This window comes from Sinocyclocheilus anshuiensis, unplaced genomic scaffold (assembly GCF_001515605.1).
Source record: "Sinocyclocheilus anshuiensis isolate Anshui unplaced genomic scaffold, SAMN03320099.WGS_v1.1 scaffold1114, whole genome shotgun sequence".
Lineage (NCBI taxonomy): Eukaryota > Metazoa > Chordata > Actinopteri > Cypriniformes > Cyprinidae > Sinocyclocheilus > Sinocyclocheilus anshuiensis.
This window is the reverse complement of record NW_015540838.1, coordinates 2,031,261-2,053,781: the sequence shown is the minus strand read 5'-3', so window position 1 is coordinate 2,053,781 and position 22,521 is coordinate 2,031,261. Positions and strand designations below refer to the sequence as shown.

At 36.6% G+C, this 22,521-nt stretch overlaps 2 protein-coding genes across 2 annotated transcripts; one reads left to right on the top strand and one right to left on the bottom strand.

Annotated features, from left to right (window-relative positions):
• The first annotated feature begins 4,473 nt into the window (after positions 1 to 4,473).
• Positions 4,474 to 12,230, top strand: LOC107687483 (protein FAM131C-like). The gene is made up of 6 exons (XM_016484840.1): positions 4,474 to 4,756; positions 7,143 to 7,213; positions 7,471 to 7,561; positions 8,993 to 9,226; positions 10,719 to 10,817; positions 11,538 to 12,230. Exons 1-6 carry the CDS (start codon positions 4,726 to 4,728, stop codon positions 11,801 to 11,803), a joined length of 792 nt encoding a protein of 263 aa, XP_016340326.1. The 5' UTR covers positions 4,474 to 4,725; the 3' UTR covers positions 11,804 to 12,230.
• A 2,304-nt stretch (positions 12,231 to 14,534) lies between these two features.
• On the bottom strand, positions 14,535 to 22,118 carry LOC107687482 (chloride channel protein ClC-Kb-like). Its single transcript, XM_016484839.1, has 19 exons — positions 21,954 to 22,118; positions 21,706 to 21,837; positions 21,389 to 21,517; positions 20,023 to 20,162; positions 19,840 to 19,917; positions 19,629 to 19,704; positions 19,376 to 19,501; positions 19,052 to 19,136; positions 18,819 to 18,920; positions 18,328 to 18,412; positions 18,067 to 18,231; positions 17,872 to 17,941; positions 17,209 to 17,313; positions 16,867 to 17,083; positions 16,575 to 16,708; positions 16,242 to 16,312; positions 15,033 to 15,113; positions 14,837 to 14,923; positions 14,535 to 14,707 (listed from the first exon to the last, which is right to left on the bottom strand). Exons 1-19 carry the CDS (start codon positions 22,108 to 22,110, stop codon positions 14,669 to 14,671), a joined length of 2,079 nt encoding a protein of 692 aa, XP_016340325.1. The 5' UTR covers positions 22,111 to 22,118; the 3' UTR covers positions 14,535 to 14,668.
• Between the last annotated feature and the right edge of the window lie 403 nt (positions 22,119 to 22,521).

Here is a 22,521-nt window from a genome sequence, read left to right as displayed (position 1 = left end):
TGCCCTTTTCGCTATTATCCTCGCTTGTTTCTTCACAATACCTGCAGAACTTCTGATGATTCGGCTGTGCAAGTCCAAGAGGTCCGGCTGGCCTAGAACATGGGCGGGTATAAGCAAATGTTGGGGGCGTAACTATTAGTGATGGAAACAATGGTGTTTGAGGCTCACGGTATGTCATTTCCATGTACAGAATTGTTATTATTCAATTATGCCAAGGTAAATACAGTTTTCTATTCTATGGCACCTCTAAATATCATCTTGCATGAGTCAATTTTTTGCTCATGTCACCTGTTATCTGGTTTTCAGGGGTGCAAGTTTTGTTTTGAAGGATTTTGGTTGTTCCAAACTTGTATGACTTTCTTCTGTGGAACATGAAGTAATTTGAGTTTTTTTTTTTTTTTTAAACAATTTGAATCAATGGTAACCAAAATGGTTTAGTCATCAGCATTCTTTCAAAATATCTTATTTTGTGTCCTGCAGAAGCAAGAAAGTCATATGGGTTTGGAACAACATGAGAGTGAGTAAATAATGGCAGGATATTCTCATTTTTGGGTAAACTGTCACTTTAATCACTCAAAAAGTTTTTTTTTTAAATTAAAGTCAAATTATTATTATTTTGTTTAACGTGGTCTTTTTAAAATATAAAATTTTGTAATTAAAGCTAGACTGCAGCAAATATTTAGACAGTTTGAAAACATCCCCTGATTGCATCTCTTCTTAAAAGAGTTAACCTTACGTCCCAGGCCACTGAGTAAAGTGTTCAGTCTGGCCTCTCCAGGGCAAAACCACTGACAGCTCATAAAATGGATTATTGCTTTAGTTATGTTATTTATGGTGACAGAAGTATGTAAACTGTATGGAGACAGAGAGGAGAAAAACACTCAACCAAAGACCTCCAAAGTAAGCAGCCAAAAATAAAATCTGCGGTGTTGAGTGTGTTATTGTGAGTGACGGGATCAAATTGACAAGTCCTACGGGAAAGGGAGATTTTCATGAACCAAAGTGAACATAACATTGCTTTTTGTTACAGAACCTTTTTTTTTGTTGTTGTTGTTGTTGATACCACAAAGCAAATTGATACTTCGAAAACTGTTTTAAAAGGAAAGAACAAGTAGCTTGAAATCATTCAAACAATATTCATTTACTATAACAATATATAAATATTCAATTTACAAGAAGTACGATTATGAATGGTCGACCGCAAATTGATTTCATCATTATTTTTACTATTTACTATACAATGAAATACTTTTTGGGGACCCTGCAATGAAATCGCTGAACAGTTGAAACTATTGAACAGTTGAAGTCATCTTCAGAAAAAAAGGCCCTTAATTTTCTAATGAACTCTCAAATGAACAACAACAATAGTTGGATTGACTTTTCACTCATACATCATCAGAAACTGTGCCTTTGTCTAATTTCAGTGTGCTGATGTCATTCATATAAATCTTCTTAAAACCATTGCAGCTTGTGTTACAATTAATTATTCATGATAAATCTTATTACTTAGGAAAGATAATCAGAACACAATACGCGCAGATGACGGTGGAAGTGAGTGGAAGTTGTTGAGAAGACCCTGTGGAGTTCAGGATCTGCAACTAAACTGATGAAGCGCACAAGTGTTCACTCAGATGTTCAGTTACACAAAGCCGCACACATACATTTGCTGTACCCTGTTCTTCAATTATAATTCATCATTCACGTCTGTGTGTCAGTGTGTCATTAGCAAGATTATATTAGCAAATCTCCAAGCGCCAAACAAAACCCTGAACACACAAAAACACACAATCCTCTCAATCAGCGTTCCCCTTATTAACCTCTTTAGTGACTATTTGAGGCTTTGATTTTTTTTTTCAGGGTTTTTTGGGAATTCATATATTCACACACACACACACACACACACACACACACACACACACACACACACACACACACATATATATATATATATATATATGTGTGTGTGTGTGTGTGTGTAGTTTTGGTGGAAATATTTGAAAAAATATATTGTGGAAAAATATAAGATACATGTTAGATGGTAATAATATGTAGTTTTTCCATGCTGTGATAAAGTTGAGAAATAGATAGAGCTGGTGTGAAAGAACAGGAAAATCTGTGGGAATAGTAAATGGATAGTTAAATGGAGAATGGAAATTTATGTGCCCACAGAAGTCAGAGACACATGCGCAACCTCAGAGAGGGACAGAAGAACCCCCTTTGACACGGTGCAATTAGTGTAAATCTTTAGTATTTTCACATAAAAATGTTTGAACCAAAATTCACTTAGATCAAGTACTATTTTGTGTGGAAAAACCTCATGAAAATGTGCACAGTGCACAGTACATTTGATTACCACAAGGTGTCAGACTTTCCTCAAGCTAAATTACCATTTCTTCTAGCTTTGAGCTAATACTACAAAAGCAGCAGACAAGTAGTTTTACTCATGTATATTATACTGAGGTAAGCAAGAGATTAAGTTTTTTATTTTAAGATTTATTCTATTTTTACTTTCTTAGAGGCCCTCTACTATTCACAGTGCCGCTAAAAAAAAGCAGACTTGCCCATGTGCAAGAACATGACTTGAGGTGATGTCAGTAAAAAACAATTTGAACAATGTTTGCTTACAGGATTACAGGTTTACAAGAGACAAAGAGAGTGAAAAGAATTTCTTTTTGAAGCCACAAGTTCAGACATGTGTCACTGCAAGCTCTGAGACATGGAAAAAATAAAGTGAGAGTGTAAAAATAAAACCCAAGAGACATATCCTTTCATGATTATATCTGAACCAGTACACGGAAATGCCCAACACACACTCCTTGTTTTCGTTAAATAAATGCTTTCAAAAACTTTATCATATCAGTAAAAACCTGCATATATGGCAAGCCGTTTTAGTCGTAATTGCATTTTAACTAGTAACAATTCAGTTAGAGAGCTCTACAATTAAATTCTTACTAGTAACAATGCCAGTTAGAGAGCTCTATAAGCATAATTGTTACTAGTAAGAACTGAATTAGAGAGCGCTGTAATCATAACTGTTACTAGTAAGAACTGAATTAGAGAGCGCCGTAATCATAACTGTTACTAGTAAGAACTGAATTAGAGAGCTCTATAATCATAACTGTTACTAGTAAGAACTGAATTAGAGAGCTCTCTAATTCAGTTCTTACTAGTAAGAATGCAATTGCAGAGCTCTCTAATTAAATTAGAGATATCTAAATGATATATCCTCCATCTGTTTAAGATCTAGTGTGAATCACTGACCCCCTAAAAACCACATGACATAAATATTTTTAATACATTGCTGTAAATTGCATATAGAGGTTTAAATAAGTAAATCAATAGATAAATATTTATATTTTCTACCATTCATACAACTTTACCTTTGTGACACTGGAGGGCAGTAGAAAGCTATAATCATTACGGAAACCCCTTATTCTTTTCTGCTTTTTTGGAAATTTCAGCTCTCTTGCAGAACCTCACCTGAATAGATCTAATCATAAACGCACCTTTAAATTCCATTTTATCTGTATATCAATCTATCTTATATCTATACCCACAATATATCAATACCATATTTGGCTGATATTAGAGATTTTTAACATATTGCCTATTGATATTAGATATTTAATTATGCTAATTAATTAATTAATAATTAGATATTAAATTATGTAAATTGTGCATATAGGATCTAAAATACACGTAGTTGAACTACATGTTGATTATTTAGTTGTTGTTGTTTTTTTGATAAATTACTTATTTATTGTCTAATTTCATAAATGTGTGGAAGTCTGTCACCAAGCACCAATGATTCACATGCCATAAAAAACAAAATGTGTTTTTGTGTTTACCCAGATATAGCAACATGTTCAAATGAGAACGTGTAATTGATTAAAATGTAGGTTGTTTGCCGATGTTTTGCTGTCTAAATGGTATATCAGTATAATATCGGTTATTGGCTGATATTAGACATTTAATTATGCTAATTTCCCCCTATATTTATACTCATTTAAAATATATATTTTTTAAAAACACTAATAATTTAATAAAAATGTTATCTTTAGCAAATCACAAAATAAGTATTCATTTTTCACATTGTGCATTATATTTTGATCCCTAAATTTGTGTGTAGCATTTACAGTAATTGGTTTTAGTTTTTATTTCAATATTTTATTATAAATATTATTTTATTATCAAAATCATTTTATTTAAATATCAGACATTTATCAGTTATTAGTCATAACATAAAAAATAATAGTCGGCTTAATGCTAACGCCCAGAATTTTGATATCAGTGTGTGCATCCCTAATGTAACTTTAATAAAAGGTAGTAATTTCAGTATGCAGATGGTGTGAAAGTTGGGTCTGAGAGAGAAAATGAGAGCAGAAGGGGGAGGAGAGGAGAGGAGAGGAAGGGAGGGACTGAGTGCATGCAGTCTGTGTGCTGTTTTCCCCACTTCTCTCTCTTTCCCTCTCCTCACTTCCATCCCCACATGAGAAACAGTGCTTCACTGTACCGGATGGACACCAGGTCCCTTTTTTCCTCCTCCTGGACCAATATTTTTCCTTCCCTCTTTTCTCCACCTCTATCATCCAGTTGGCTTTCTCTGCTTGTTCCAGATCCCCTTCTTCCAAACACACACTCATCTCTTTCTCTCTGTTGCTAATTTTTCCCCATCGCCCCACTCTCAATCAGCATGGTGAACAGATAACTGCTAAGCTGTTGAACATGGGCTCCTGCCTCTGCAAAGGTCACCAAGGTCAGTCTGTTCCTGATTGTATCTGAGTTTGTCTGTCTCTGTCTGTCCTGTGTCCATCAGCCTACCTGTTGGTCCATCCGGTCTTCACTCTTATCTCTTTACCCACCTGTCTGCTTATCTTGAGCATTTACATAATGTATGAATGTGAAAAAATCACAGCTTATTCAAATATAATGCAAAATGAGCACATGCAGTTGTGAGTGACTGAAATAAGTGCAGTTTATATGAATAAACTTTTATTGTGTGCAATTTTTATAGTTTTTTATACTGATGCACTGTTTATTTTCTCAGCAGAGTGTGCTGCTGCTAAAATACTGTATACTGATGCTTACATACTGCACTGTAATTAAATATTACGCAGCTTTCTGGAATACTTGATTCTGATTGGTCAATCATGCCATCCAGCGGTCTGATGTTTCCTAATATTCACTGCCGACATCCATGCAACGCTGTATATCAGTCGGCTCCTCCCTTTTAATTGGGGAGTTAAGGCATTAATTCAAAATATATATATAAATTTAAAGTAATTTAAATGAATTAATTTAAATTTTAATTAAATGAATTATATATATATACTGAATTAATAATACATATAATTTTTATATGTATTATTGTATTATTTTTTATATGTATGCATTATTATTGTTATAATTTAGTAGTGTTTGTCTTGTAGGCTGTTTGTTTTGTACATTGTTATTGACTATTTTTCTTGGTGAAATGTTTAAAATACTATACACGTAAGGTTATAAAATCAATCTCAAATCAATATTGAATGTCCACATACTTATTTATTTTGTGAGTAGCTGTGTATTAAGTGTTTAAACTTTGTCAGGGTTTATTTATTTTGCTTTCAGTAGCTGCATCCCAAATGACACACTGTACAATATGCACTTAAACACTCTGTACTTATGCACTATGAACTCAACCGTGTAGTGTATGAATTATATAAGGTTATTTTGTCATTCATAATCAGAATCTGATAGCCCCTCCCCCTCCGCTATGTAATTAAAGCTGCAATAGTTGAGTGCACGAAGTGTCCAACATTCCACATTTTGTTTTTTCGGTTAAGTGCATCATCCGGGTAATTAAAGTGTACTTTTTCTTTTTGGAATTTTCAGTGTGAACACACACTACGCGCACTATTCATACTACAAAACATCATAGAATAGTGCATAAGTACAGCAATTGGGACACACCTATATTTTTTGGTGAGGAGGCCTATCTGTGTTATAAGTATATTAAACTCTGTCCAGTTTGTTGTGCGATAATGGCTGTATATTATCACCTACATAATGACTATAAATATTATAACATAATTTTCTTATCAATATTTTGTCCACATATTTATTTATTTGTTGAGTAGCTGTGTACTAACTATTAAACAGGTTTATTTTGCGATAATTGCCGTTCATCATCGCTTGCATAATGACTAAAATACTTTTCAAATCAATATTTCATGTCCACGTATATATCGATTTTGTGAGCATCTGTGTGCATTATCTCTTTCACGTCTTCCTACACTGAGGGATTTATTTAAGTTATTTGGCGCAAAATTCACAGGCCAAACAGAAGCAGTTGTTGACGCTGGAATAGCACAGCTAATTCTGAGAAGTTTCCTCTGAGCACCAGAGGGAAATTATTCTGTTCTCATTTGTATCATCCCATCTGAATAAGACAGGGTATTATGAATTGTAAGCCAGCGAGACAGATCAATCTTGGTACACAGATGTAGTGTCACAGTATTTACAAATGGAGTCTAAGGTAAGAGGTGACATTTCATCCTCAAGGTGTCCTCCAAGGAAATGGCACAGGTGAAGTGGATGATTTGTAAATCCCAGAGAGCGGAGAGTAGTGTTTGTTTGTCTGAGCCCTGTGGGGGTTAGAAGGTCCTGTGCTCTGTAGCTAAGGTGGAGCATGAAGCGCGAAATGCCAGGGTCAAAGCTGATGTATAATGCATATGTGAGATGGATGGAGTTTCACGGTGATGAATGGGAGGTGGGTTGTAGAGGGGGAAACACGCACAACGTGTGACATTGTAAAGGTCACGCATTGTCAGTTGATACCTGTTAGCAAATAACATGCTGGCGGGAACCTAAAGCTCCACAGGTCTGAGATTAGATGTCCTCTTTGAGGTCTAACCTCAATGAGATGCGGCCGGTGACGAAAAATGTGCTCTTGAACATTGGGGATCCCCAGGGTGGTGTTTTCAAGACAATCTCTTGTTGCTATGGAAACATGAGAGTAACAGGAGTGAGTCCCGTCCATCCACTCCAGAACAAACTCAATGCACTCTGCTACATGCACACACACACTGTTATCTGTCATTGACAAACATATAAAATAAACAGTTGCATGCAATTACCAGGAACATATTTTGTCTCTCTAGAGCTGCAAAGTGACCAGCAGCACCCCATGGAAGAGCTTCACTCGTATGCTGAAGGACAGCCCATCTTTAAGGTGTGTTTTATCACGTAAAATCAAAAGTGGGAGACGGATGCAAGTTTATAAACCTATCATTCAGAATTCAGTATATGAAAATGTATAAATTTCAATGATACATGGGAGTGCTTTCGCACTCTGAATGTGTAAGTTCTGGTAAAAGTGTCTTGTTAGGTGTAATTAGCATCTGTGATTCACTTGCAAATGGGATTTCTGAAAGGTTTTATTTGGTATGTTAGGCTATCTTGTGTTTCCTGTCTTGTCATGTTATTCAGGGTAACCATCAGTCCAACAATGGCAGCATGTCAGATAAAAGGAGCAGCAGTGGGTATGACATTGGAGAACTGGCAACATCTTCCCTGCTGGGTGAGGAGCAAAGAGCGCATGTTAGGCACTGTCACACTGTATGTTGTTTTTGCTGTCGTTCAGAATCAGAAGAGCAGTCGACCTATACAGAATCTTGCTAATGTTATCTGCCTGCATATCTCTCATTTATGAACAATCTCTCTCTCTCCTTCTCTAGTGCCTCTTTAGCCACCTGTTTTCTTTTCTGCCTGTTTTCTTTCTTTCTTTCTTTTTTTGCTTGACTTCTCCAGGCCCACTCTTTTCAGAAAGTTAATTACAGAGACTAATATTGTGTTATGGGTTTTTAAGCTTTTCCAAAGAACATTTTGATCATTTCAGTCTAATTATAAATGCAGTCACCAGCTGATGAATATGTATAATGAGGCAAAAAAAAACCCCGCTAGAAATGAACTGCTTTGGGGGAAAATGCTATTAGAAAGATTAATTTATGAAACACATGTCATGGGGAATGCAAATTATTGCTACTTCCAGTAATAGGTTTGTAAGGACTTGCACGATAATTAGGCGCCCACTTTGCCAATGTAGAAATGTTCCTTTCCACTAATGCATTGGGCACAAAAAGTACACATTTATTTAGTTTGTTTACCAAAAGTTGGGACATGTTTAAATATAGTTAAAAATGTATTTATAGTTTTGTAATTTACAATAAATATTAAAATATTACAATAAACATTAAACAAATAAATAAACATGCTAACAGATGGATAACAGGATGGAAAATTAACCCTATATCACCCAGTAAGGGCAATCCAGTTTGAGACCAAATGTTGGTTTGTAATTCTAATGAAAAATGAAAATTTGTTGTGAATTTACTCACCTTCAGGCCATCTAAAATGTAGATTACTTTTTTTTTCAGCAGAACAATAAAGATGATTTTTAGCTGAAACCATGGTCCTTAGTTTCATGAAATGCACGTCCACAGACTCACTTTAAGAGTCAAAATAGCATATACAAGCAAAATAAAGTACCCATTTTATATGTGTGTGTATATAACTATAACAAAATGAAAATTAAATCAAAATTATGACATTGTTTTATGGTTTGAATTGTTGAACACAATTGTAAATGTCAAGACCTCTGAGGTGTTGCAGGCCAAAATTACCATTTTAAGGGGAAAGATACAGTTTAACTTTTCATGCTAGGCTGTTACATAACTGTTAATTTCACATAGCTAATATTTCTCAAAACATGGTATTTGTGACTCTAATGCTTTGAAATAAATGCCATGGGGCCCCAAAGTGTAACCCACTGAAAATGTCTTCTGGTCCCTGCTTTCAGACACTAATCCTAAAAGACTGTTCAGTTTTCAATGACTTTGGAGAGAGTAAGCTCTACGTCACTTTTTCCCCCTCTTTAGCATCGCCTCTTCACCTCCTTCATTCTTTTATTTCATTTGATTTGCGCCCATGCTAATCCCTCCGATCTCCTCAGGACTGCTGGCCACTATTAAAGACCACATCACTAAGCCCACTGCGATGGCCCAGGGCCGAGTCGCCCACCTGATTGAGTGGAAGAGTTGGGGAGGGGAAGCGACGTCTGGAGGGGGCTTGTGTGGCTGGACGAGAGATGGTGGAGGATGGGGAGGTGTGGGAGCCACACTGCAGGAGGACGAGCAGCTCTACTCCCACCTCACTGATGAAATCAAAGAAGCACGATTTGCTGCAGGCGAGACAGCATTTATATATTTAACATTTAACTACCCAGGTTTAAGCTAATCTTTAAACCTTAGCCCTGCATAATAAGTAGAAATACAGTAATAATTTGATTGTGATGTCTAATGAACCTCACAAGTTCAGTGCTGCAGCAAAATGGTTTGATGGACAAGAACAGGAAGGCAGGAATTTTCCATTCATTGTTTCCACACTGATAACTCCTCTTGTATGTCTCATGTTAACGTGTTGACGCTCAAATCAGTACTGTAGCAACCAATGTAGACATACCAGATATTGATTACATCATGTACAATATGACAGTGTCAATGGGGGTGGTTTTTTAAAACTTGTGCAAGTAAACAACCAACTAAAGGAACCACACAGCAACATGCTAAAAACAAGGCTTGGCATTGTTTTTGTGACTTTGTTACTGTTAAAACTGCTAATATTTTATTCACAAGTGTAAATTTCGTCTCATACTCTGAAGGATTTCTGTTTTTTAAATGAATAGTTAACCTAAAAGTACAAATTTGCTGAAAATGTACTCATCCTCAGGCCATCCGATATGTAGATGAGTTTGTTTTTTCATGGGAACAGATTTGGAGAAATTCAGCATTACATCACTTGCTCACCAAAGGATCCTGTGCAGTGAATGGGTGCCGTCAGAATGAAAGTTCAAACAGCTGATAAAAACATCACAATAATCCACAAGTATGACTCCAGTCCACCAATTAACATCATGAGAAGTGAAAAAGCTGCATTTTGGAATAAAAAAATTCACCCTTAAGATGTTGCTTCCAGCCAAAATACGAGTCCTCTATCCATAATATTGCTTTCTCCAATGAAAAAGTTGTCTCATCTTAATCAGGAGAGAAATAGGCACTGGTTACTAGTGAATACAGTCTAAAACAGTTCTAAATAAGTCAGTGAATTTTAATGTGGGAGGACAACAGAGGATGGACTTTTTCAATGGAGAAAGCTTTATTATGGATTACGGATCGGTATTTTGGCCAAAAGCGACACTTTAAAGTTAAAACGCCTTAATGATAGATTTGTTTCTAAATATGCAGCTTTTCCCTTCACAGGACATTAAATGATGGACTGAAGTCATGTTGATCACTTGGATTATTGTGAGGTTTTATCAGCTATTTGGCACACTAATTCTGACGGCACTGCAGAGGATCCACTGGTGAGCAAGTGATGTAATGGTAAACTTCTACAGATCTGTTCTGATGACGAAACAAACTCATCTACATCTTGGATGGCCTGAGGGCGAGTCAATTTTCAGAAAATGTTTAGTTGAACAGACGGAAAGGTGTGAAATACCACTTTGGTCATGGTAATTTCCATGAATATTCGTTTAAATGTTAAATGCTTATTCATAGGACATGAGTGAGAAAAACAGAGTAGATATAAGTCCATATTTCTTACGCAATTATACAGTTGTTGTTTTTTCCTGGCACTCTGTGTATCTGTGACCATTTATCTTTTTTTTCCTCTCACAGGTGTGGCGGAGCAGTTTGCTCTGGCTGAGGCAGCGATGAATGCCTGGTCCACACACGATGCTGAAAATATAGCCACATCCTGTACAATTCCATTACAAGGTATTGCCCCAAACTCAAAGTTGCAATTCCCAAGAGATGTGACCATTTTTGGTTCCTCAAAGAACCTTTTAGTCAGCAGTAAAAAGAACCATATTTCTTAGCGTAAAGAAATAAAGAACCTTTTTTCCACTATAAAGAACCATTTTTGCCAGGGAAAGATCTCACAACTTACTTTCCTATATATTATTAATTATATTATCCCATATATATTTTATTTATACATCTATTGAATAAAAGTAGCATAGTACTTAGGGAGGTCATTCTGACCGTCTGGTTCATGTCAAGCTGTCCCAGCTTATTTAAAAAATACTGTTATTTCATTATGAGGGGGTGATAACCCTTGTGCAATAATAAGCACAGTATAATGACAAATGGCTCCCAAAGCGACTCGACGCAGCGTCTCGTTCCCTCGGGGAACCATGGTTACATACGTAACCTAGAGACGTTTAGCCAGGTGCAAAAATACCCAAAACATTTTTCCCCGGTACTGATGAGTCTTTAAGCCTTGCACACGAATAAAGGACTGCAAAACAGAAATGTCTGAATGTGTCTGGGACACGATGGCTCATGGATCGAGCAGATCAGATATTGAGTATTGAGCGATATTGAGTTTGGATTTAATGGGCTTAATCATTTACGCTATAATTTTCATTCTAGAGGATGTGTGTGTTTGAGGTCTTTTTAATTTCTGCTCTCATGATGATGATGATGTCTTCACAGACCCCGAGGGCCCCTATCTTTCTCAGTTCCTGTTGGATGGAGGGAGTCTGGGTGTTCCTCGGCACCTGTACAGAATGCACATGGAAGCTGATGACACCAGCTCCCTGGCGCCTTCTCATCCTCCTCAGTCTCATTCCCCCAGTCATTCTCATTCTCCGCTGGACACACAGCGTCCGCCGCAGGAGCAGAGGATCTCGCCTTTGGAAGGGTCCGTACGACACGCAGACAGCATCTCCCTGTCGGAGGATGAGGTTTTTTATAATTGAAATGTTGATGGCACAGTGGAACGAAAAGGGAAAAGGTTTTTCGTCTGTTCTTTGTGTTCACTGATGTGGGAGAGATGCGGATGAGGTTACGTCTGGGGTTATCGCTTTACTGTTAAAGTATGTAACAGCCACAGCTGAGCCTCTTTGACAAGCAATGAACACAGGGATCATTGTACACACGGACATGTTATTTCCATATCACGTTGCCTTTTTGCAAATTAAAGCATCTCTGTTTGCGGTAATGATGATGGAGATTGGACTTTATGTTAATAGGGTCAGACCAATTTCGTCTAGAAGTAGGTCATCGCACATGAATGCACATGAATCTAAAATTATACATTAACAGAGGGGTGATCAAGACCATCATGCCCTTTCACTTTTAACTGAGTGTTTGTAGATATTTGCAGTAGCCTTTCACAAAGAAGTGGAGGCCTATTAGCACTATAGACTGAAGAAGAAAGCCAAAATATAACGCGCTTTCATCTCCACAGACATTTTTCCTTCTGCATTTCCGCTAAGAACAGCTCAATGGGGCTACAGGGTTGAATAGGATCCTTTTGTGAGGACTCTGGAGGGTGAAAGTGACTTATGCCTTTGGGCAAAGCTGCAGTCATTACTTGGGACAGTGAGGTGGAGATTTCACCTTATTTTGGTGGAGATTTTTTCATGAACGTTTTTTCATATTGCTAAATGTTTCCATGGAGATTTTGAGTATAAAACGTCTAACACAGCAAATGACTACATGTATCCTCAAAGATGAAGTGTGTCATTTTAATAGCCTCACCAAACAGAATTGCAAAATATTAACTGTTTTCAAATACATTTTCTAAACACTCTCACCATCTGCTATTGGTTGGGAAAAAAAAGAAAGCCCCGCCCCAAACTCACGCCATTGGTCAAGCCAGTGTCACTGGTTTGAATGCTCACAGATGAAATTGATCTACAAATGGCTTACTTATAGTAAAAATATTCTTAATATATATAAATTTATATATAAATATAAATTCATATTATGAAGATGGATTACGAGACATATATACTTGCAGCAATTAATTGCTTTATTAATATTATCTTAACATTAACTCAAACTACATATGGCTTACTTATTGAAAAAAAAGAGTAAATTATTATTAATATTAAATAATATTAATTATATTCATATTATGTGGATTATGAAATGAAATCTATAACTATAAATGGCTTACTTGTAGCAATTCATTGATTTATTAATATTAATGTTAATATTATTAGCATTAATATAAACTTTTAGTAATATTACACACTTCAAAATAAAAAAAAATACACACTTCAACTTTGGTTTTTATAGGGGGTATGGTCACAATTGCCACAGATTTATAAATCACATATGTAGTAATTGAAAAAAGTATTACCTAAGATACCTTTGTGTAACTTGCCTCCATATTGTGTTAATTATTGTATCAACCATATTGTGCAGTCCTTTGTATGTGAAAATTATTATAAATTATTTAATCTTTAAAAGATCTATTGCTGCAGAAATCGCTTGCTAACAAGCAAATTCTTGCGAGTGTCGGAGACAAAAGCGTGAGAGCTGGAATAACAATCGTCTGCCTTTTCTCTGTAATTGGTCCTATTCACACTCCATTGACAAAGAAAGGTGATGGAAAGAGAGAGATAGTGAGGGATGAGGCAGAAGAGGGGAATCAGTGGCGGAGGGGATTATGGTAAATACAGAAGCAGAAGAGGCGAGAGAGGAGGGTGTTGGGAGGTGGAATGGTCAAGTGTTATCATGCTCCAGGGTCTTTTAATAGAAGTTTACACAGTGTGATCCTCGTGTGCGGTGTCAGATAATGTGTGTGACTGCTTTGGTGCTCCAGGGGAGGGTTGGAAGTAGGATTTAATTGTGTTGATAGAGGCTCTGGGGCGGTGAGCAGAATTTAAATTGTGTTTGTAACGAATTCAATTTCAACACAATATATTAAGGAACAATACACTGAATTTAAATGAATTCTTATAAAACCTTTTCTGTGAAAAAAAAGCACAAGGAATAATGAGCGAAATACAGAGAAAAGAGCAGAATTGTGATGGTTGAGAAATCAAACGAAGGTCATTTATTACTTGAAGTTTTTTTTCTGTTCTTTTCTTCTCCCAGTGTGAGGCTCATAAAGCTAACAAGCTGCATGAGGTTACAAACAGATATCTCATTTCAAACTCTAGACATGTACATCGTATTATACAGGGTCCATTTTATCGGATCCATCCATACAGCATGACAGCAGTAGGGTACGACAGGACCCTGGATTTCTCCCCTTAGTTTTTTTTTTATGATCCTAAAGTGTATAACTTTTCAAGAATATATATTTCACTATATTGAAAATTGGTGGAGAAGCACAATTTGTGAAAAATAAATAATAAAAGAAGTTTGCTTTGATGTTTGCTTTTCACTTATTTGATGGTTAAGGAATAACTATTGATTTAATCACCATGACGAAAACTGAAAATCATAATTATTTTCAGATTTTCATTAGTCCTATAAATCTGCATTTTAAAAAAATAGTTAAAAGTACATTTTAAGGTAGATCAGTGTATCATAAAATTAACCTTCTGTACAATTTTGTCATAAACAGATGTTTACAGCAAAATGTTCTGTTGGTGGTTTTGCTATTTTTTGTTCTAAAAATTAGAATAAATAAAATATTTTACATTAGAGGAACTAAGTTGCTGCTTCATTTCATAATTTTTTAAAATTATTTCACTATGAATAATTATCCACATAATCATCTAAGTAAAATCACCAGCAGATGAAATGATTATCAAAATGGTAAGCACAAATCGATGCCTGTCCTGGGTGTGTGATATCTGATGTCTGAGCTAATTGTCCATGCATCAGACTTCCTTTGCCATCTCTTCGATTATTTTCTTCATCTGGAAGAAAAATCCAGTGTCATAAAAACATCCTTTTTGCTATGCGTACATATAGTCAGTGTGAGCGGTGTATTCAGCAGTATTTGGTTCATGTATGGATGTTGTCCTTGTGCAGGCTGCTCTTATCACCTCTTTCCATGTGATGACGCCACACAGCCGCCCACTCTCCGTTATAAACAGACGCTGCTCACCCGTGACACTCATGATGCAATGAGCCTGACAGAACACACACAAACACACATTATGTAGAGGAACACCGGGAAAAAAAACATTTGCATAATGTGAAGTAAACCAGCTGGCAGCTACCAGTTTATTCTGACTGCACCTGCTTTACAGTGCTTTCAGGAGTCAGATGTAGCCGCACAGGTTGAATAGAACATGCTTCTTCTAGCTGTTTACATAAACCCTGCAAGAAAAAAAGATTTAATTATGATGGGAAGCAGAAATGTTATGTGCCTTAGATTTTTGAGCTGAGATGATTTTGAATGTACGTAAAAGGTAACACCGTACAATAAGGTCCCAATAGTTAAATAACAATAACTAACAATGCTTTTTACTGTAAAACACTGTCAAGTTCAGTTGCAATTTAGCTTGATTTATTATTTTAAGAATTATAGTTTCAAATTTGAACCTTGATCTCGTTGCATACAAATTGAAAACACTAGAGCTTTGGGGTCTGTTCACATTGAACTTTTGCGTTCCACTGATAGTTCACCCAAAAATGAAAATTCTGTCATCACATACTCACTCTCATGTCATTTTAAACATGTATGACTTCATTTCTTTTGTGGAACATAGAAGAAGATAATTGGAAGAATGTTGGTAACCAAACTGTTTTGGTTACCATTGACTTCCCTAGTATGAAAAAAAAAGAAACAAATGATCTTCTTCCACAAAAGAAAGATAGTCACACAGGTTTGAAAAGACATGAGGTAAATGATGGACGAGTAAATGATGACAGAATTTTCATTTTTGGGTGTACTATCCCTTTAAATTTGTTTTCGACTATTGCGGCATGTCTCACTACTTTCAGTTATGTGAAGATCTACTATGTTTCTGTGGGACCGTTCAAAAGTTTTAAAAGTTCACCAAAAAACTGAAAAATATTTTGTACTTTGTTCTATATTTTGTAGATTGTTTCAAGTGTTTTGGCCTATATAATGAAAGTCTATCTTTATATTTGCAAAAAAACACTGAGGTGAAGCATGGGGTCATCGGAAAAACATTGCACTTATGTGCAAGACACTAAAAATCAGTGTAACTCTACACAATGGTCATGTTTACATACAAAGCGTATGTTTACATAGGAAGAACCGATTAAAAAGCTGCGCAGTGGAATGCAAAAACACTTTGTGTGAACTGAAAATTGTTTTTTTTCCTTGTCTGTGATCCTTAAAAAAAAAAAGAATAAGCCCCAACTGAGAAACCAGCCTCTGAATTTACATACTTTAATTATTCTTTCATTATTTTTATTATTTTTTCAGTAACTTTGCACAGTTCTTGTTATGACTTGGCACATTATGGGTTCAATTACCTCATTTCTATGCTGATGCAGACGCTCCCACAGCTGTGATCTGTTGATTGTACCTAGGAGAATAGGGGAGTCTGGGAGACAAGAGAAAAAAGCCAGAGCCTCAGACTGTCAGTCTCATTTCATTCAATAGTACCATTATTGTACTGTACTGAAACATTATTTCAACAGTGCAGTCTTGAGTATTTCTACTCATCAGCGCGTAATCATTTGGCCTTTGGCCCTTATCGGCACACATTTCATTGGCTTTCACTCTCTTCTGTCAAGCACCAAGGTGCTATTAAAGTGAAAGTGGTGCGATTGTGTCGTTGAGCTGGTGATATTCGTTAGACTCACCGTGAGAGTCCACCACAGGAAATTGGCCGTCTGCACTGTCGTTTAGGATGTGCTGCAGACTTGCCAGTGTCTCTGTCCTCTCCAGCACAACTCCTGCTGGGATCACAAACTGCTTGATCTGAACATTGGCCAGCCTGTGGGAGAGCATTCATGATGAAAACAATTTACTATCCAGCCATCACTGCCTTGGCTGTGATGTCTCCCCTCAGAATTTTGATTTGCAGACAGAAACGCAAGAAAAATGCAATTTAGCGGTGGAGCCTGAAGGCAGATGAGCAGAGTGTTTACTCACTTTGGACAAGCGCGTATGAGAGATGGCAAGTGCGGGAGCTGTTTAATAAGAGATATGCCATCGTAGAAAGATGGACGGTGCTTTGCACGAGCCACCGCATTGGATACCAGCGTAGCAACCAGAGCGGGGACGGCATGAGAGCACTGGCCAGTCATTTCCAGAGCCAATAGGGCAGGAGAGAGTGTGTGTGTTACAGCCCCAGAGAAGGCAGCTGCTCCTGTACACACACACACAGCAAAATATGGCCCCATCAATACATTTAGACAGGCCTTATCGTCTCTGTGAGCCTGCAGTGTTGATAATACCCCGTTAGAAAGTTGACAGGATAACAAGTTTGTTTACCTGCTAAAGCGTAGCCGCCCGGGTTTATCAAAATCTTTGCTGATGAGATTCCATCTGAGAGCAAATAGGCCGAGCCCTCGCCTACCAAACGCCCCACCGCAGCACCTAAAACAGACAAATGCTGTTTCAGTGGGGTTTTTTCAAACATCTTTTGGCCCACTAGATTCACTGAAAACAGCATGGTTTAAACAACGAGAAACTATGATTTAAACTAATACATTATAAACTATTATAACTACATTATGCCAACTACAATTAAGTGTAGATGGCGGAAGATATTTAGCAGAACAAAATATTTTATTTAATTTTGTTTCATTTATTTGTTACATTATTTTATTTCAATTTGTTTCAATATTTTAATTATTATATGTTATTATTATTATATTTTTGTACATACATTTTCTAATTTTTATTTTCAAAATTGTTATTTTTCAAATATTCAAATATTATTTATTTGTTTCAGTATTGTATCATTTTATTTACTATAGATTTATTTTTTATAATAATGATAATAATGACTATGGTTTATTTTTATTTTATTTGTTTCAATATTTTGTCATATTTGAATTATACAGTTTTCTTGCATTTTAATAACTATTATATATTTGTTTGTTTGCGTATAGTATGATGTAAATCCCATGGTGTGATGACCTAATTACCTACCGTAAACAAATACTGGCATGAAATAGCCAGCAGGTAAAGGCAAAGTACAAGCCACGACCAATAGCCCAACCTTACAGAGAGATGTTAGAAATGATGAAATCAGCTTATGAGAACTTTTTAAAATTCTTGAACAAGCAGTTTATGAGCACAATAATAATAATTGCTACTTTATACTTATTACCCATTTTATTTCACCTTTGCAGCAATGAAAAATCCTAGTGTTTGGAAGTAACTTCTGCCAGGTGGGTTCCATGCCTGCCAGAATGTTTTCTGAGGTTCAGGCAGGACAGAGGCATTCTGGGAAACGGTGTACCAGGACGTGCCATCTAACAGTGAAGTAAGTAGCTGCTTCATTGTGAGCTATTAGAAAACACAGAGAAATTTAAAGTAAATACAAAGCATGAACAGTGAGCACATAAGTTTGATATAATATTCTAGAAATAGGCCTATCCTCACCTCAGCAGCTATGAAATATCCTGCCGAGTGATAAAACGTAAAGCAGGCGAGGAGAAATGCCACTATGGCTGAATAAAGTGACTTTCTGGATAAGATTACAAATACAAACAAGAGGCAGCTCTGGGTTAGAGCACAACAAATATCTCCAGGCATCCAATCAAAAGACACACATCTGCTGTCACCATACAGTGGCGTCCATAAATCTGAGACCATAGGATTAAAAATCTAATTTAAACCTGGAAATAAAATATTTTATGAATGAAGAGACGTAAATATTTAAAGCTAAACTTTTCATTCACATTGTTATTCTGAATGGAATTTTATTAAACTAGAGAAAAATTTGCAAAATAGAAGCATTTCACTAGTGGTGTCACACGTTTAGACAGAGACAAAGAAAGAAAGAAAGAAAGAAAGAAAGAAAGAAAGAAAGAAAGAGAAAAGGAAATTCTATCAAACTGTACAATATGTCTGTGGGAATAAATCTTTCTCACTCTGTTGCCAAAAATCTGCTGATGGGTTTGTTTGTTTTGATGAATCGCAGAGCCCAGCGATGACAGAATAAATAAATACAGCTGAGAATACTGCAGAACAGCCTGAATCAGAGAAAAAATATAATGAATAATTCATGAATTATGAATAATAACAATATAATCCAAACCCTGAGGTAACAGATGAGTAAGCAGTATTTAACTTATGACTATCCATCACCAATATGAGAACTTACCCAAGCAGAGCGAAAATAAATATTTCAAAAGGCTGGTAAGGCAGATCAGAAGAAAAGCTGGTTTTAAACAGGGCCTGAATGGTTTCTGTGGACATAGATCAAAGACATGTTGAATCAGATCTTTCATATATCCTTTTCTGGCTCTTAAATTAAACCAGATTACATAAATGTGGTGTGATACTTTCAGTTCAGTCATATCTAAATCAAATTCATAGCATCCCATAAGACTATCTGATGGCCGTGGAGCACTGTGGTCGATGAGATTACTATGAAGACAACAGTAGCATCCATTAGGGGGCGCTGTAGGTAGTGTAAACCTCTTACCTTGATCTCTACTACAGACAGAAAGCAGTCTGAAGGTGATTGCGCCGCAAGCCGCTGCAAAGAAGCAGGGACAATAATCTTTGACTGAATAGTGAGTCCCCATCAATTCTATACTGAACAGAACACCTATGACAATGAAACAGAGATAAATCTACAGGGAAAGGTCAACTGACAGACTGATGAGATACAATAATGATTTTGTTTTGTTTTTTAGTACTAAAGGATATCACAGACTATAGTGACGTCAACTCACCGCTGACTGGAGCCCCAAAACAGCTCGCGACGCCCACCGCTGATGCCACAACCAGCATTTCTCCTTTAGCTGCTCTCTGAAATACGAATGAATAAACTGAGCCACAAGAGTCATTAGCATAAGTAGCCTTCTATACAATTTCCATCTGGTTCTCATAAAGCAAAATGAAAGTGGGCTGCATGGTTCATGTATTGCAGTGCTGCTCAGCTACCTGCTTTCCGCCACGGCAGGAAACATGCAGGCGACTCATAAACGCACCCACCATGATAGATAAATGGACAAATGGACCCTATTGAGATGATAAATTGTATTGCAAAAGGTCAATATATTCAGAACGTCCATTTATCCATAAGCTCCACATCCTCATTTGCATATAATATTCTAAGGTTCTTACCACTTTGCCGAGAAACACTGTGCTGCCTGAAGCTAGTGTGCATATCAGGCCAAACAGTTTAGCGAACAGATTGGAGAGGGACAGGTAATCTGGCATGTCCATCCCTAAGAGAATAGCCCTCGCCTCGGGAACACCAGAGCCTGAGGGGTAAAGAGTCAATTATCTCCAAATGCACCAGACAGCCCTTCACAAGAAATACTCGATATTTGTGATTAAACGTGTCTGTGTTTAATAACATCAACATAATCCCAAAGCAACCGTCTTTGTTGCTGTTAATAAAGCTTTGGCAGCAGAGGCATCATGCCCATTTAGAACTGTTTTTTTTTTTGAGCCATTTGGATTATATTTCAATTATATATTTGTATATTTGAAAATAATCGCTTACTGTTTGGTTAAAAAAGAACTTGTCTAAAACACTGTGGTAGAAATCACATATTCACATGTAGAAATTAGGTTAGTCCAGTATATATATGTGTGTGTGTGTTACTACATAATAGGTATATTTTATATATTTATATATTTTTTGTTTTTGGATACTAATACTATTCCTAAAACTATTCATAACTTTCAGGAATACCAAAAATGCATCTCATTCCAGCTATTGTTACAATGTTCTCAGATTTTAAGTCAAAAAGAGAGTTAAAGGGTTAGTTCACCCCAAAATGAAAATTCTGTCATTAATTACTCACCCTCATGCCGTTACAAACCCGTAAGACCTTCGTTTCCCCCCCGAACGTAAGCAATGCTGATTACGTCAAATACGTTCTTGGATACTCTCCAAAATGGTGGAAGACGTAACTCGGTGGAGAAGAATTGTTGAAAAAATTATGTTATTTTTGTTTTCTTTGCGCACAAATAGTATTCTCGTAGCTTCGCAAAATTTAAGTTGAGCCACTGATGCCACATGGAAAGTTTTACCGATGTCCTTACTACGTTCTGGACCTGGGAACATTACAGTTGAGTTGCTGTCTATGGAGGGTCAGAGAGCTCTCCGATTTCATCAAAAATATCTTAATTTGTGTTCCAAAGATGAACGAAGATTTTACGGGTTTGGAACGACATGAGGGTGAGTAATTAATGACAGAATTTTCATTTTTGGGTGAACTATCCCTTTAATGCATTTTTTATTTCAAATAGGCCTAAACTGATTTTTTTTAAAGAGTTTGTTGATTGTTTAAGGCACATAATATTTTAATTATAGATTAAACAATTAAAAATAAATTGTCTAAATATAAACCATTTATGCAGTGATGGCAAAGTTTAGGTAGGCCTAACTGCAATTTAACTTTTAAATTCAGTGAATATACTTAAATTAAATCAGAAAAATACCTCATTTTTTTACTGTGTTCAGATGAGTGCAGCTGACCTGCAGAGAATGGGCAGATGCTGTGGGTGAAGCTGGTGGACAGAGCACACAGGCAGGCGGGATAAAGCGTCCAGCAGAGGAACTGCAGCAGGTGGTGACCCTTCAGACATCCATACAGCCATTGGTGAGCTAACAAGAGAGAAGGACGTGGGCTGAGGTTTAACAATGCATGATAAATGCAAGAGCATCTTTTTGAAAGACCTTGCCCTACTCAGCTGCTAGAATGCTTCATTGTTCAAACAGTTAACCGACCCACCTGCATCTGTATGTAAATTTTGCACTAAACATTTTTTGAGTGACATGGTGGAACCGCTCACCATTCAGCAGCTTGGCTACAGTCATATCCATGAAGAAGCTCATTAGCGCGGTGATGATGCCTAACAGGGCATAACAGTACCACTCCATGCTAGCAAAAGACACCAGAACCTTCTTCACATACAGTACACACTCTGTCCAAATGTAAAGAACATAAATTACAGTTAGTGATTATTATATTTTTGACTTTACTGCATTGAGGATTGATAAGAGTGAGATCTTCGATGACGGGGGAAATGATCCACCTCACCTCTGATTCGTGACCGCAATTGTTGCCATGGTTTCCTTGAATGCTCATTAGAGCTGATTAGCTTTTCTTCCGCCTTATCTCGGTCTGTCTTATCTTCATTTATGCACTGTTCTTCGTCTTCTTCAAGACGCTTTATATTTACACAACTCTCATCCATTGTCTAAAATGCAAAGTGAGCTCTTAATGAAATTTTTCATATCATTATAAAAAGCCATCCAAGTAAATTATTAAAGGGATAGTTCACAAAAAAAAAAAAAAAACTCTGGGCCAATCATAACATTCTGACGCAGATGATGCATTTACTCCGCGCTGTGTAGTTCGGTTTGAAGTCTATAGGGTTAGATCTCTGCCACAATTCTGCGTGCGAAAGCTCATATTTTGAGCGCACAAATGTGCATTTTGCAAGCGCGCAATCTGAGTTTTGTGGAGAAAATGTTTGTTTCGCAAAGAAAAAAGTATTTTGAGCACACTAAAATCAATTTTGCATTTAAAATACGTTTTTGGATGTGTGCAGACCTTCTCTTTTGTGCGTGCAACGTTTCACTAGCTTGCTCCCTTGATGCCCGCC

Excerpts from the sequence above, each read along its gene's own strand:
- LOC107687483 (XM_016484840.1), top strand. The coding sequence starts at position 4,726 with ATGGGCTCCTGCCTCTGCAAAGGTCACCAAG. Across the intron at positions 4,757-7,142 it reads CCTCTGCAAAGGTCACCAAG|AGCTGCAAAGTGACCAGCAG; the intron begins GTCAGTCTGTTC and ends TTGTCTCTCTAG. Across the intron at positions 9,227-10,718 it reads AGAAGCACGATTTGCTGCAG|GTGTGGCGGAGCAGTTTGCT; the intron begins GCGAGACAGCAT and ends TTCCTCTCACAG.
- LOC107687482 (XM_016484839.1), bottom strand. The coding sequence starts at position 22,110 with ATGGATGAGAGTTGTGTAAATATAAAGCGTCTTGAAGAAGACGAAGAA. Across the intron at positions 18,413-18,818 it reads AGCAGATTTTTGGCAACAGA|AAAGTCACTTTATTCAGCCA; the intron begins GTGAGAAAGATT and ends AATCTTATCCAG. Across the intron at positions 16,709-16,866 it reads CTCATACGCGCTTGTCCAAA|GCTGGCCAATGTTCAGATCA; the intron begins GTGAGTAAACAC and ends GCTCTCCCACAG.